The 16,017-nt window shown below is 47.8% G+C and overlaps 1 protein-coding gene across 3 annotated transcripts in view; it reads left to right on the forward strand.

Moving 5' to 3' along the window:
• Positions 1–16,017, forward strand: part of fras1 (Fraser extracellular matrix complex subunit 1) — a 164,523-nt gene that overhangs the window by 135,069 nt on the left and 13,437 nt on the right. For 2 of the 3 annotated variants that reach the window (XM_076046922.1, XM_076046921.1), the window contains 11 exons: positions 484–646; positions 2,042–2,174; positions 4,507–4,700; positions 5,601–5,757; positions 7,937–8,200; positions 8,341–8,532; positions 8,609–8,728; positions 9,956–10,135; positions 13,188–13,312; positions 15,520–15,660; positions 15,752–15,979. In XM_076046922.1, coding sequence (XP_075903037.1) covers positions 484–646; positions 2,042–2,174; positions 4,507–4,700; positions 5,601–5,757; positions 7,937–8,200; positions 8,341–8,532; positions 8,609–8,728; positions 9,956–10,135; positions 13,188–13,312; positions 15,520–15,660; positions 15,752–15,979 — 1,897 coding nt within the window. The remainder of the gene's footprint in view (positions 1–483; positions 647–2,041; positions 2,175–4,506; positions 4,701–5,600; positions 5,758–7,936; positions 8,201–8,340; positions 8,533–8,608; positions 8,729–9,955; positions 10,136–13,187; positions 13,313–15,519; positions 15,661–15,751; positions 15,980–16,017) is intronic. The other variant, XM_076046923.1, reaches the window with a different exon arrangement.

Raw genomic sequence — 16,017 nt, forward strand, 5'->3', positions numbered from 1 at the left:
TCAGATATTACCTGCAGTTGGGCACTCGTCTCCTGGCTGGAAGCTTAAAGAGCAAATATAAATATTCAAACACTGACTGCTTCATTTCCTTGGCCCTGATTAACACAACAATAACAACAACAACAACAGCACATCTCCAGGGCTGAATTTTCCCATCGCCTCGATTATTTCTGTCCCTGTGGCCCTCGGCTCGTACAAACAAGCGCACAGCAATTGTTTCAAGAGAATTAAATGGGATTAGGGAAGATTAGAGCGGTATGGATTTAAATTTTATTAGTACTTTGTCGAGATTAGTGGCCGTATTATGGCGGGACGGCAAAGTGCAAAGTGTTGCCGAGTCAACTAACAGTCCTGAACTGAACATATAAACCAGGTGTTGTTCACTCATTAGGAGATGATTGCAAAAGAAAAACAAAACGGTTGACCACATGCAGGAGGGCTTTTTTTTTTTTTTTCACTGTGTCTGGATGTCGTCATCTGCAGGTACGTCACGTCCCTGGAGACGGGCAGCCAGCCCATCACCGACATCTTCCACTTTGTGGTGTACGATGGAGACAACAATCGCCTGGACAACCAGATGTTCACCATCACCATCACCTCCACGCCCAGACAGCCACCAGTGGTCACCGTCCACAGTGGCATTAAGGTAGTCCTCATGATGAATATTTAGCAGCTTTAGCAGACCCCCTGGCACGCACACACACACACACACACACACACACACACACACACACTCACCCACACAGGAGCAGACCGGATTTTATCATAGTATTTTGTGGATGCAAATATTTGCAGAACGTAACACTCAAGCTGCGCAAAGTTTCCTCTCCGTGAGCCTGCGCCTTCACATTAAACCCAAATCCTGAACTTTCTGTTTATGTTTTGTTCAAAACAGCTGCATTATTTAAAATAGGAGTCATTAACAAAACCCAGTGAGTCGGGGGAGAAATCACAGGACACTCTGTGTTTGTTGTCCCATATAGAGCGATGAGCCAGCCTCCATCATAAATTGCTCAGTGGTACCTCTTGAGCCTACTGTGTTTTTTGTTGTTGTTTTTTAATCACAGAAAAATGTCCTGACATGAACTGGGTGATGCACAATCTCCTGGAATAAAACTATTCAGCTTTGAGATTAATGTTGTGACTCCTGTGTTCTGCTGAAAATCCAGTAAGCCCCCCCGCCTCCCCAATTTCTGTCACCTACTGCCAGAAGCTGAGTTTATCTTTTATTACAGGGTTCTTTTACTTTTGCAATTAAAAAATGTGAGGCGCATTTTAAACAATGCATAGGAACACACAGGAGGCACAGTAGGAGGAAGAGGAGAAATACCACGTCAGACTGCAGAAGTGCTTTCTGAGCAATTAAAGGCCCAATGCGTAACATTTAAAGGCGTGTAGTGCCATAAAACCAAACATAAAATATGTTTAGTGCTATAAACGTACTAAAAACAGTTACTTGCTGTGCTTGCATTCACTCTTAAAAAAAAAGGTTTATGGTACCTTGAATGGAGCAGGTCCACTCGAAGGGAGTCAGCTAAATTGCACCACAGCGTATTGGCCCAGAATGTGGACTTTTGCTCAGAGTTCAATGATGTTAGCCTGACATCGCAGCTGGTTTCAGAAATAAATGAGATCTGGTGGGACATCGGCAAACAGGGACAGTGGCCTCCACCAGTTGGAGAGCACTCCAGCACAAAAAATTTCATTGCTGGTAATAATGGTGTAATCATTGAGCAGAGAATCTTGACAAAATGATGCCCATTCTTTGCAGGGCAGGACTATCGGCCAACCAATCTGATTGCAGTTTATTGTTTGACCGCTGTAGCTAATGTCACTGCGTGGTCATGACGACAAATCTATGAAAACCGGGGTGTTCATTTTGTTTGCAGTATACTTTCTTACCACTCGATGCCACCAAATCCTACAAACTGGGCCTTTAAGAATTCTATCGTAACAGAAGACAGGGTCATTTCTGGCCGTCTGAGTCGAAACACCTTCCTTCTCCTCCAACCACTAGCTGACAACTGCTGTTGCTCTTTAGGTTCAGGAAGGAGGACGGGTGCAGCTGTCGACCAATCACATCATAGTGTCGGACGCGGACACGCCCGGAAAGGACCTCATGGTTTGGCTCGTCAGTCCTCCGAGTTACGGCTACATCGAAAACACCAAGAGAGGTTGGAGCTTTTTTTCTGTGTTTGCCCGTGTGTTTGTTTACGTGTGTGTTTGTTTGCATGTGTGATGACTATAGCTGCATTTCCGTTACAGTTTTTCGCAAAATAAAAGCGATATTTCTAAAATTTCGACAAAGTACAATTGCCATTTTTGCTTGACTTGAATTGGTCACGTGACCTCGTACGTCACGTCCGCTGATGTGTAAATGCGAAAAAAGTGTTCCCATGACACTTTGCGATATACCTCTATATCGATACGTCTGAAAAAACCACCTATCGAAACCTTTTAGCCATATTTAATAAGTTCTTCCAAGTTCAGCTGTTTCCATCACCGGTGTTTTATTGCGATATCTGGGTTTCGCGCAATTCTGGGTGTCATGGAAACGCAGCTTGTAACCACGCAGTCGGCCTTTATGAGGGCAGCAGCGCGCCGTAAAGTGATGGCCCTCTGATGCACACAGCCACACCTGCAGCGCCTCCGTAATTTCCAGCTTTCTATTTATATTCGCACAATACCGGCTGGATTCTCAGCGCGGCGGCGGCGGCGCCTGGTGCCATCTGTCAGAGTTCGATTACGTCGTGGACTAGCGCTGCCAGAGAGTCGGCCGCAGATGGGGGCCCGGCGTTTGGAGTCACGACTGCGACTGCTGCACTTTTAATAGCTGCTGTGAGCAGAAACGGTTTGTTTGTCTGAGTCACTGGTCAGGAGCAGAAAGTCGTGCAGCAGCACAGAAAACTGAGATGGGTGGCATCAAACCCCTCCATGAGGTGGCCGGACTGAGAAGAATCTTGTCGTTGGTGTGAAATGCTCCTCCTCTTGTTCCTGCTCCTGCTCCTCCTTCTGCTCCTGCTCCTCCTCCCCCCCCCGCTCCTCCTTACACGTTTCCCCAGCCGACCGTCCTTGGTGGCTGCTGCAGCCGCGGAGGGTCGGTCGTTGTTATTCAGCGCGGCGAGGCGCCTCCTGATTGCTGCTGTGAGTGGGTCACTGGAGGCGGGGGTGGAGGTGGTGTTGGGGGAGGTGGAGGTGGTGGTGGCGGCATGTGCGGTGGCCTCGGCGGGCGAGTGGCGTTCATGCGCAGATGCGACGAGGCGGCCAAAAGGCCGCTGGGCGCGTTGAGGAGATTCACCGTCTGACGTTGGTTTGTCAGATTCAGATGCAAAACAGCTGCGGCTCAAAAAGCAGCCGATGAAAACGGGCGGCGTGCGTGCATGCAGCCGACGCTTGAATTGTACGTGTTTGAACGCGGCCCCGTGCAAGATCGCGCGGAAGAACGTCTGGTTTTTGATTCCTTGCCTGCAGTCGTTAGATTTTGCATGTGCACAAAGAGCGAGTCGCCCTAAAAACAAACGTCTTTTAGACGACGACTCTTCCAAGCTGAGCTTCTGTGGCGAGCGTTTGAAAAAGAGACGCCTGAGGAGCAGCTTACGGCTCCGTTGCATCTTTAATGATCCAACGACGTTGCTCCTGTTTGCTCATCATCACGTTGCGGCGACGTTTTTTTAAAGTCATTTAAAATAACTTAAAATAAGGTGACTGGATTGAATTTTGTATTAGTATTATAGAAAACTGTCAACAACACATTAGAAAAACAACAACAAACATTTTCCACCCTTTTGTTTCAATCAAAGAAGAGTCAGAATTTCTCCGCCTCCTGATCGATCCTGATCGAACGTCCAGCGTGTTTTGTTTTTATGAACAGAGGAAGACAAAAGACTTCAACTCTGACTTTGGCCAAAATGTTCTAGAACTTCTTCTCTTCCAACTCCATTAGAATTCCACCAGGTTGTTTGCTCCAACAACTCTGTCCCTCTCTCCCTCTCTCTCTCTCTCTCTCTCCCCCTCTCTCACTCTCTTTCTCTCCTGTCTGTCTCTCTGTCTTTCGCTTTCTCACGGACAGGTGAGGGATGTATTTTGGTGATTTACTGCCGTGCCTGGAAAACACACACGCGCACACACGCGCGCGCGCACACACACACACACACCCTGACTCAGCTGAGCGTGGAGTCATCAATCTTCTGTGTCCAAGAAGGTTTCACACTTTGCCTCAAAGTGCCGAGATCACGGGATTGATTCTGCTGCCGGACGCCGACTCTCCTTCAGCGTCACCCCCGCCAGAATAATATTTAAAGCAGCCGCTGCGTTTGACTGATGTGAAATAAAAAGGGCCTTGTGGCGAGGGGTGAGGGAGGTGATAAAAAAAATGATGACTGGTTCATCGTCCCTCAAATGGCTCTGGTGCTGATACAGACATGACGTTATATTAACATCGTAAAAGCAATTAAGAGGAACAATGAGGCTGAAGAGCGTCGCTCATTACCCCGTTCTCTCCTCTAGGGGGCTCTATCGGCGGCTCGCGGGTGGTCACCCCGGACACGCCCTTCTCCGTGGACGACCTGACGTCGGACAGCATCTTCTACGTGCAGAACGGCCAGGCCAAAGGTCCGGCTGCGCTGCGGGACGTGGTGGGCTTCTACGTCAGCGACGGTCAGAGCCAGACGGAGGCCTTCAACGTGGAGATCGACATCCAGGTAGCTGCCGTCGGCTTCCACCCCAGTCACAGTCACAACCTGTCGATGCACCTTCTAGAACAGGCGTGGGTAAACTATGGCCCGGGGACCATATGTGGCCCGTAAAGCTTTCATGTGGCTTCAAATAAAGATATTTCGTTGCAACTTTGCTTTTGTTCATTTTCAATTGACATTAAAGCACATGTTTTTTTTACATATCCCATGATATATTTGTTTCCACTCCATCCATCTGCTGCTGCTCCGGCCCCCTTTGTTACATTTTACAACCCATTGCAGCCCACCAACCAAAAAGTGTGCCCACCCCTGGACTAGAAGATGTCATTTTAGGGGTTTCTGGTCATTTGAAACGGGACAAAAAAAACCCCTGAAAGACCTGAAACTGAACATCATTTGGAAGATGAACTCACAAAAACCAGTCCTTCCACTGCTTCCACTGCCTCCTCAAGTATTTTGAGCTGCGAACAGGGCAGCAAAAAGTTGGAGAAGCTTTGACAGCTTCTGAGAGCCTGCAGCCGTTAGTTTGATGCTTGCGTTTTAATCATCTGCACTCCACCAGCAACAATGCTGTGACTATAATTGATTGTTGTTTGAGTTAAACTTGCAGACTTTTGACTTTGGTTGCAAACTTAATTGGTATTTAACAAAAGACAATTGTTATTGTAGTTATCTTGTGACTCTTTAAAATAATTGCAAACAAGGTTCTCTGAGCTGCATCAGCCTCCATTGAGGTTTCCACATAATGAGACTGTGAAGGCAAGGCCATGAAAGAGCGCCCCCTAACTGACCAGCTGCCGCCAGGCCGTCCTGCCAAGTGGAGATTTCTATCTGCTTGGCGTCTTGGGGTCGTGCCTCCTGTCAGCAGGCGGCGATCACCCGCTTCATCTTCCTCTGTGTGTCCAGCAGAGCGTGGAGGACCAGCGGCCCGTGGTGGCCGTCAGCAGCATCCACGTAGAGGAAAACTCCGGAGTCGTCATCACCAACTCGTCCATCAGCGTCCTCGACCAGGACACACCCGAGAACGAGATCCTCTTCACCATCATCCGGATCCCCTCCTACGGTGGGCCCAAATCACACACAAACACACCAAATCGCTTCATGCGAAAATGTCCCATTCTTGGTTTAGGGCCTTTTTTTTTTTTAAAGCAAAAGTTTCAAAAGTTTTTCAGGCATTTTATGGAAACCTGAATGTGGACACACACTGCAGTCAACGAGCCTCCCCACATCTCTTCCCTCCGTCCCAGTATTGACTCTTCTCTCCTGCCTGTCAAACAAAGAAATTGCTCTGTAGGAATCAAATAAAATGCTGCACAGTGATAAATCCTCCAGCCCAATTCTAGCGATGTTGGAAGGATCTGGAACTCGATGAAAGAGTCAATAAAAGCTGATCCGTGACTTTGTTGTAGTGTTGAGGGAGGCGGGAAATATGAAGCGCTTAAAAACAAGAGCTTATGGCTTTTTCAATTTCAGCATTTTTCATTCAGTTGGCTCGCCAGACACCGATGTCAAAGGATCAAATTTTGAGTCAGTTTAAATCTGATATATTTATAACTAAATATGACTTAGTTTTCGTGCAGTTTCCATTAAGATCCCATATTTTGTAAACTTCACTTCATCACTTCTCCGAAATCATCATCAGTGTCTGTATTGCCTTCTTTATGCCTCCTTCCAAACCTGTGGGAACTCGAACCAAGCAGCACTTTTAACGGAAAGCTAAAACCTGCTGCGTTTTCTTCAATTCTGTAGAGTTTGTAAAGGAGATTCATTTGCATGCAGCTGCTCCACTGGAGTCCAGGATGAAAAATAAAGATCTGGAAAAATGGGGCAATTAAAAAAAAAAAAAAAGAATAAAGAAAATGCATCGGAACTGTAATGAAAGACTCGTGTGAATGTATTCACAGCCCTGATGAGTTCTCTCAGCGCTTGTTGAGGCTGTGCAGAGCCAAAGGGATCTTTCTTCCTTTCTTTAAATCTGTCCCCACCTGCTTCACCACGCCGATCCCTCCAGCCTGCAGTGGGCACCAGCGAGAAACGGGATGTTCTTCATAACCAGCCCGCTGGCACACACACACACACACACACACACACACACACACACACACGGAGACAGCACAGGAACCATTAAGCAGCCACCAGGCGGAACCAAGTGTCCCGTCGTCGTAAAAACCACAAGCATGTAGGACTGATGGGACAGAAACGATATCATCCAGGACGAGGAGTCTTTTAAAGAGCGCAGCGGGCTGCTTCCTGAGTAATGCGTCCGCCGGTGCAGTGCCAGCAATCCAAACAAGCTCAACTGCCATGACAACAGTGGTGGATGAAGGCCCACCGTTGGCAAAATAGTTGCAGAAAGTGGCATAAAAACTGTACGTGCTGCAAGTTTGACATCGGAGGAGGCGGAGGCAGCAGAGCTGGAGAAGCCAGCGGTCGATACAGCGGACTGAGAGTGTGAAAGGTTGAGCTGCGGGCCAGCGAGGAAAAAGGAACAAAAAATACACCAAAATTATTTACGGATGTAGTGATTTGGGACCCGGTGGTGGTTGGAAGTAGGGGATAGAGTGAGCAGTAGTAGAAGAAGAAGAAGAAGAAGAAGAAGAAGAAGAAGTAAACTCTTTAGGCTGAATGCAACACACATGGAAAAAACCCGCGGATACTGTCAGTGTTGGCGTCTGAATATTCAGAATAATAGCGGATATGAAGTGATAGAGAGTCGTGTACTTGTCATCAAGATTTATGTTGCTAATGTTGAATTGGCGTAAAGTATGATGTCATAAAAATAGCTCCTCAGATCCAGCAATCTAATTGGTTTACTGACATTTTCACAGTCCACATATAAGGGAGTTATATATTGGAATACAGCTGTAATTTCAAATGGCTTTTGTGTGTGTGTGTGTGTGTGTGTGTGTGTGTGTGTGTGTGTGTGTGTGTGTGTGTCTCTTCAATGGATTGACTCAGGACTGAAGCCAGTCTAAACTTGGGCTCAGATCTAAGCAGCTCTTTAATTAAGTCACATTTGCACAGAGATTCATTCGCTTCTTCAAACATCTTTAATGTGCTGGATGAAAAAGCAGAAGCGTCGTCCGATTGACTGAGATCAGTGCGGTGCTCTAGCCAGGTGTTGCTTTAAGATGCTGCTTTTACTCTTCAAAAGTTCTCAACCTCACACACACACACACACACACACACACACACACACACACACGTCACCTCAGCAGCTTACTAATCTCTCGTCTCCGCAGGCAAAGTCCGCCGGCGCCAGTTCTACTCTCAGCCACTGGAGAACGGCCGGGTGCTCACACAGGGCTCCACCTTCACCTACCAGGATGTCCTGGACCAGCTGCTGGTCTACACCCCCGAGACGGTCAGCGGCGGCGCCGACGAAATGCACTTCACCCTCACCGACGGCGTCTTCAGGCAGACGGGCCGCCTGGAGTTCACCATGGACGTCCGGAAGAGTGAAGGGCCCCGCATGACGGTCAACAGGGGGCTGCAGCTCCCGGCAGGTAGCAACAGCTCCAGGCCTTCTGGTTTCCACATGGTGGCGGTGCACAGTTGCACGAGCGCCGTGGAACCAACTCTACGCAAGTCAGTGAAGCGAAACGCCTCCGTCACGAGCTGCGTTTCCATTACCCTGTGTCCGCAGGGTCCTCGTCCAAGATCACCGAGCAGAACCTGAAGGCCACAGACGTGGACTCGGACAGCCTGAAGATCCGCTACACGCTGACCAAAGACCCTCCGGCCGGCAAACTGCAGCTCAGCAGGAGCGAAGGGCGGGTGGAGAAGGTTTCTGCCAAGGGTCCTGTCCAGAGCTTCACCCAGGACGACGTCAACAAAGGTGCTGGGAGCCGCCGTGGCCTGCTAGCCAGTCCTGTCTGAGCGCTCGACCTTTGACCCTGTGGCTGTCTCTCCAGGCCTGCTGCACTACAGCCATGAGAAGGGGGAGAAAGGGGGCAGCCTGTCGCTCAAGTTCAACCTGGTCGACCCGGAGGGCAACAAACTGATCGACCAGTCCTTCTTCATCAGCGTGCTGGGTAACGCTCCCTCCACACCTCCTCCTCTTCCTCCGTCCCGCCGCTCGCAAACAAAGCAGCTCCAGTGTTGGCTTTTTTCAGGGGAAGAAGCGGGGGGGTCTTTCATTCATTCAGCCAAGCGAGAAAAGCAATTACTGCACATTTATCCCTCTTGTCCCGCCCGCCTGCTGACACTTCCTGAATCTAAATGGTGATGGCGCCGCTGAACCCGCCGTGTTTGCACCATGTTCAACCTGTTTGGATGAAATGTCCATTTTGTTTGTTTGCACTATGAACGAGAGAGTTTGTTTTCCCTCTCAATGAAAAGTGTTGAAAGTGTGTTAGGGTGGCTCGCTTGACTTTTAACAAGGTCCATTTATAAAAGTAAGTCTAGATAATTCTGTGCATTATGCTTTGCAACAACATGCCCAGATATTTCCCTTAATGATATAAATTTGTCAATTTTTAAATTATTCAAAACATTCAGCTTTCTTGCACGTGCAGCGGTTCATTCTTGTTTTATGCATATATGCATTAAGAAGTGCTGTGTCTGGACCACTCAGCGGAGACTCAGGTAACCTGGATAAAGTTCTCAATAACTTTGTAAAGGGAGGCGCGACCGCCGCCGCACGTTCTCCACATTCTTCCTCTCTCTTCATCTTTCTCCGTTCGGGTTCCGTCGGGAATCCCGGTTATTTACCCACTCTTTGCCTTTATATCTTCATGGGAATCTGTTGTTAAAACAAATAAATTATGCGAAAATTGTTGCTGTGCTGCTGAAGTTCCAAGCAGCCGTCCGGAGAGACCCGTGTTTGTTCCGCTGGCCGCCTCAGACTTCAGACTTCAGACTTCATTAGCAGCCGGCTGCTGGCGGCTGAGGGATTGATTGCGTGTCCCTCACGGCTGAACGGCTGCGTGTCTTTTCCAGCACACCATTTTTTTTTTTTCCCAGGGCTCCTGCTCTTTCAGATGTGACGAGACGGGAGCCCTCTGTTCCCGTCTCCTTCGACCACTCCGGCCTCTGATTACTGCACCGGCCGTCTTTTTTAATCCCTTCCACCTCCCAAATCCTCCCTGGTTCTGATCCTTTAGATAGACGCACTGGTAACCGCATGCTGTCACACAACTCTTGTCACTCCAAGATTGTAGAAAATATTCCTCCACTTCGTCTGCTTCTTTCAGTCGCATTATTTCAGTCCTCCACCACAGTGATGCTCACGTCTTTGTTGTTTTCTTCCGACCCCCCAGAGGACCACCTTCCTCCCAGCGTGGTGGTCAACAAGGGCCTGGTGTTGGACGAGAACACGGTGAAGAAGCTGACCACGCTGCAGCTGTCGGCCAGCGACCAGGACAGCGAACCCAGCGAGCTCATCTACCGCCTGACCAAGCAGCCCAGCCTGGGTCACCTAGAGCACGTCGCCAGTCCAGGTACCACAACACAGCCTGCACAAGGCTGCTCTGAGTGACCCGCCTTGGAGAAAATAGAGGCTGATTATCTCGCCGAGTAGAGTTTTTCCACTTGACACATCCACAAAAGAACTCTCACGAGTGAGTGTGTGGGTGCATCTCAAAGAGAACCTTGCGGCTGAAATGCTTTGATTTATTCGACTACAAACCACCAGTTATTACCACAATTGTGAATCAAGACTGCTGAACTCAGGAAATGCAAATCCTGAACAGATGTATATGCATTTATGTGTGTGTGTGTGTGTGTGTGTGTGTGTGTGTGTGTGTGTGTGTGTGTGTGTACAATAAGGGGTAAAGAGGTCCTTGTATTATAGAAAATGGAAAAACATTTAATTTCACAGTAAAGCAGCTTCGTCTCACCGGAATTGGATCTCTCCAGACAAACTGCACATTTAGCCCTCTGTTTATAACCTCCTGCAAAAATGATGCCTTATTGTGTGTTCCACACACACACACACACCAGAATAATTAATGAATGTTAGCTGTGAGAGGTTTAATTATTATTCTGTGGAATAAACAATTACTAAAGAATCAGTTCATCTTAACCTAAAACGTATTTAAATTCCCGGTTAAACAAAAATATTTTCTTTTTTCTTTGCTCTTTTCAATGACTTACAAGAATCAGTCCAAGAGACAGTCTTCCAGAACATTATTGTTTACCAAGATTAAGGCTAAGTGCCTTTGTGCTGCGTAGAGTGAATAAAATGAATTTCTGATGAGGAGCTCTTAGGATCTTTTCCGGTAATCTGCTGAGCGTTTCTTTAGCCTCCATTATTCAGGAACGTTTAACGCGGAGACCAAGGGCCCTCGGATGTGTAGAACTTTGTGTAAACACTTTGCACTTTGTGTCTCATCCGGCACTCAACATTTGAGCAGCGTGCACGAAACACACTCGTTGACTGTGACTGAGATCCTTCCCGCCGACATGGTGGCATTTCCGTGTGTGGAACCGTCGTACTTTTTATTTCCACGGGGAAATCAAACATCGGTTCACCGTCGGAGAAATGCGACGTGCAGGATCCGTCTTCCATGCAGAGGAAGTTCATTATTTGCTTTCACGCCACTGAACAATTGGGCCTCAGCTGACCGCCCTCCTCACATGGCCGCGCACTCCCGCCGCATGTTAATGAGGCCGGATGCTCACACCGTCCGCCGCTCTGCCAGCATCGCTTCACCTCGCAGCCGCCGAGCAGCACATTTACACTGATCATCCAGCCAACCTGTCGGCGCACGCTCACCTTAGCGCCTCATTAGGTCGCCCAAAGAGAGAGAGAGAGAGAGAGAGACAGAGACAGAGAGAGAGACAGAGAGAGAGAGAGAGACAGAGAGATATGCTGAGGTCAAGGGTCAAAGTCTTCGAAATGCTGATCAAACTAGACTCGGTCCTGCATCTGCATTATGTGACCAAATGAGCGTCACCCTGCTGGTTGAATGTTGCTGTTTCTGGGCTGCTGGATGTTTAACCTCGGTCTTGTGTTTTGGCATGAAAATATACAGTGTAGGTAACATTGCAAAAGCATATGTCCATGATATTATGTCGTCTGTAGTCAGTAATTTTCAGTCAGTAAACTATTTTTTTGGCAAAAATAAATATTAGCAATATAGCAATTTTATTATATTTAGGGATTTTTTTGAGTATTGATTCTGAATTGGTGGACACTGAAAATTAAAGGCAACAATGTAAAAGATTTCATTCAGATTTGTGATAAAAAAAGAAAGAAAATTGGACTCTCAATTTCAATTCAATGCCAAAAATCTCAAAATGCACCTTTACGTTTCTGAGTTGCAGCTGACAGAACAGATCTGCTGCCACTGCAGCAGCTGCTGCCTTTAAAACGTTAAGTTTTTCCCAGCTTCCAGTTTTCCCAGTTTCCCCAGACGGGTGGTTTGTGCGTCGCACTGACGTTCGCCGACGTCAAAGTTTTCCGAGCGCTGATGTTGCAGCGCCGATTATCAATGCAACTCTTCCCCTGCTGATGCCCCCCAGAGGCGTCGTCCGGCTTTGCCAGAAGAGACAAATAATTGCCGGGAAGGAAGCATAAATAAGTCAGAGGCCGACTCGACCCAAGCCAAGAGGCTTTAATTAGAGCCGCTGCTGGCTGTTGGAGCTGCTCTCAGTGTAGATCACGACAATGACTCTGGTTCCAAACTGTGCCGACGAGTGACTCCACTTCTCTGCTGCCGCCGCACATCAGGAATCAACTCACACGTTGTCTCCACGTGAACACGACCACATTCTTTACACTCCTCTGTAGAAATGATTTATCGCCAAGTGTTTTTTAATTAAACGGAGGTAAATAAATGAGGAGAATCGGGATTCACAGCACCGGGGCAGAACGCTGAAATAATATATCATCTCAAGACTGGTTTGACTGCAAACATATAATAATTCCCAGTGGAAATAAGGGCTGCACTAAACGCCGCGACGCAACGGGATTTATTGACTTCATCGATTAATTTTAAAAATGTGCTTTGAAGCCAAAAATATGTTTGGTTTTGCACACGAGCTGCCCCAAATACCATCAGCCACCAGCTTGCAGTGAAGCTTTGACCGACTCAGAAATCATGCAACACATGCATGGCACCATAATAGATGGAGCTCTGTTGTTTTGCGCTTCACCAGTACCTAATTGATAGTTTTATCTTCAGGATATATACATTTAGTTTTTTTTTTTTACATTTTTTGATGAAGTCCTTTATTGTCTCACTAAGCACCAATTTATTCAGCCATTGGCAATAAAGCCAAATCCATTTCCTGCCGAGTTTAGAGTGCGTGGGAGACGGGGAAGGGAGAGGAGCCGCAGCCTCGCTCGTTTATTTTTGGTGCGAGTTTAGTTTATTTGCTCATTAGAAGCGGCGAAAGCCAAAAATACGGAAGGATGCAAAAACGACGGGCGACTAACGCTGTCTGTCGCTCTCTCTCTCTCTCTCTCTCCCCCCTCGCTCTCTCTTCTCTCCCTCTCTCTTCTCTCTCTCTCTCTCTCTCTCTCTCTCTCTCTCTCTCCACCTGCAGGCGCCAGAATCAGCACTTTCACGCAGGCCGACCTGGCGTCCCGCGGCATCCAGTACGTTCACAGCAGCGAAGAGGAGAAGCACGCCGACCAGTTCTCCTTCACCGTGTCGGACGGCACCAACGAGGTGAGCGGCACCAGCAGGGTTCTGCTGCAGGCTCATAGAAATGACGAAATGACAAAGGGGCCAAGTGAGGCTCAGTGGGGGAAAAGAAGGTGTGAAGGTGTGTGAAGGTGGTTTTGTCAGAGGTCCCTCTGCTGCAAACACCACAGCAACATCAGTTATTGCACTTCAGCAGTACTTATTCAGTCCCCTTCGACCTTTGTGTTGATATATATGTCGATGATTTGCACATTTGAGCAGGAACCGACTCTCCTGTCGCTGCGTGTGCCGCTCTCGAAGCTCATGCTGAAGCCTTCAATTGCGGCAGTGAGCAAAGTCCTCTCACCGCCTCCTTACGAGGTTTTTGATTTCAACAGGAAGGTTTTTTTGTTTGTTTGTTTTTCTTCACCTGTACATGATTAAAAGGGTCAGCGGCCTTTGCGGATGGCCAGGCCTGCAAGTGGCTCTTTAATGCCAAGAGGATTCCAAGGGGTTTAGATATGCGAATAAAAATGTGGTGAATCTCGGCTTTCTAGAGTGTGAGAGTGGCTCTCGACGAGCCTCAGCCCTCCTAACCCCTCCCCTCTCAGTTGGACTCATGCATAAATCTGCCTTGCTAATCCCAACTAATGAGGACCGAAAGGATTAGAATAAACATGTGAAAAAGGTCATTTGGCCTTCACGGCCGGCTGGCTGCGGCGAGCCCAGGCTTTTGTGTCCGCTGTAGTGCCGAGTGTTGGTGGAGAGGTGCTGCCTCTTCCAGCCTTTGTGCCGCCGGGGGCCTCTTCAGCGAGGAAACTGTTGAGCGCTCTCGTTAAAGTGTCAGGACCAAAGTTCCATAGATGTTATCAAGTTATGATTAGAGTTTTTTCTCGCGTTTCTCAGCGTTGCAGCGGCACTTTTCACAGGTTTTTTTTATGTTGTATTTAGAGCCAGCGCATACGGCGAAAAAGTTTTTGACTTCTGCATTAATGGCCCCACAGAGCATGCGCAGTAGTGTCACTTCCCCTCATGCCTCTGCAACTCACATGACTAATTTGGCCAATCAGAACCATTCTGGAGAACTTTTTTTTCAGTACCTCGAGTGGCCACTGGGGGTGGGGGGGAATCGCGTTTCGTGTACTCAGTTTTATATGTTTCGCTTATTTGTGTTGCTTAAACACACAACATAATCATAAAAAATAATATCCTTAGTAGGGAGCCCTCGAAACTGTGCACACAGCAGCTTAAATGGGTCTTATTGTGGCTTTTCTTTTTTGATATATACGTATTTTTACACATAATCCATGTGGAGGGATATATGTTCAGGTCTTAACGTGAAACACAAGCAGCTGCACGTACACAGACAGACTCATGTCTTTGCCGTAATCTTCCCTCCTCCGTGTCGGCCTGAATGCATTGAAAGGTGCTCCTGAAATAGATGACAAACATGAGATGCAAAGCGCAAATTTTTCACAGTGAAGCAGTACTCACAGGTGACCAACTGTGAACATATAGAACATGCAGAACACACCACAAAAAGTAAAAGACGCTGCAGATTGACATCGTTATGCTGATGTTTTGTTCTTTACTGTCACGCCGAGCGATCGGACAAAGAATCCAGCGAGGGTTGAATTGATGGCCCGTGGTTGTTCACAGAGGAGTAGATGTGAGATGTTGCCCAAATTACATTTCAAATCAATGACTTTTCATCCTTTAACAAAACACTTTGCCCAAGGAAAACTCACCTTTCATGGCCTGACACATGTAGCATTAGCTTGTAGCCAAATACTGCTGTACGTGATCAGTGTTGTTGCTTTTCTTTGCTGAACTGTTTAGATTGTGTTTTGTTTTTTCTTTTTCCTAATTTAATCTTTGGCTCAACCAGAGAGGCCACACTGAAAATCAAAGACAGGCAGCAGTTTGCAAAGCAAAGTTAGCGCTAATATAAACAGTCAAAAACAATAAAATGTTGCAAAACATCACAAATCACCATAGAAATTGTTCTTGAGTTCCTGTAAAAAAGCACATTACCACCTGATCCACTGAGGATCTGAAGGAAAAATAACTATAATACAGGCTTCTTTAGGGTGCCCCCTAGTGGTGTGAAGCATATTTGGTCGGCAGACACATTAAGTGATAATCTGCTTACATCTACTTCTTATGATAGCATCTCAGTGAGTCTAACACTTCTTTGTCCCCACTCTGCATCTGTATTACTTGAGCCACTGACCTGTGTTTTCTGTCGTCAGGTCGCCCAGACGTTCTACATCACCATCAAGCCGGTGGACGACTCGCTGCCTCTGCTGCAGGTTCCTGGCATGAGGGTCCAGGAGGGAGTGAGGAAGACCATCACTGAGTTTGAGCTGAAAGCCACCGATGCAGACACAGAGGTAGTTTCAGGGAGGGAGGAGTCGGTGGGCGGAGCTCTCCCGAGGCGTCGACACCTCGGCCTTTGTCTCACCCGTCTCCACCCGTCTGCAGGCGGAGTCTGTGGTCTTCACCGTGGTCCAGGCGCCACGCCACGGCACCATCGAGCGCACCGGCAACGGGCAGCACTACCGGCAGACCAGCAGCTTCACCATGGACGACATCTACCAGAACCGCATCAGCTACAACCACGACGGCTCCAACTCACTCAAGGACCGCTTCAGCTTCACCGTGGCCGACGGCACCAACCTGCTCTTCCTGGTGGAGGAGGGCGGCAAGGAGGTAGTGAGTGTGTGTGTGTGTGTGTGTGTGTGTGTGTG

The sequence above is a fragment of the Nelusetta ayraudi genome, unplaced genomic scaffold (genome assembly GCF_046127955.1).
Source record: "Nelusetta ayraudi isolate G7.1 ecotype Tasmania unplaced genomic scaffold, CSIRO-AGI_Nayr_v1 ptg000092l, whole genome shotgun sequence".
NCBI lineage: Eukaryota > Metazoa > Chordata > Actinopteri > Tetraodontiformes > Monacanthidae > Nelusetta > Nelusetta ayraudi.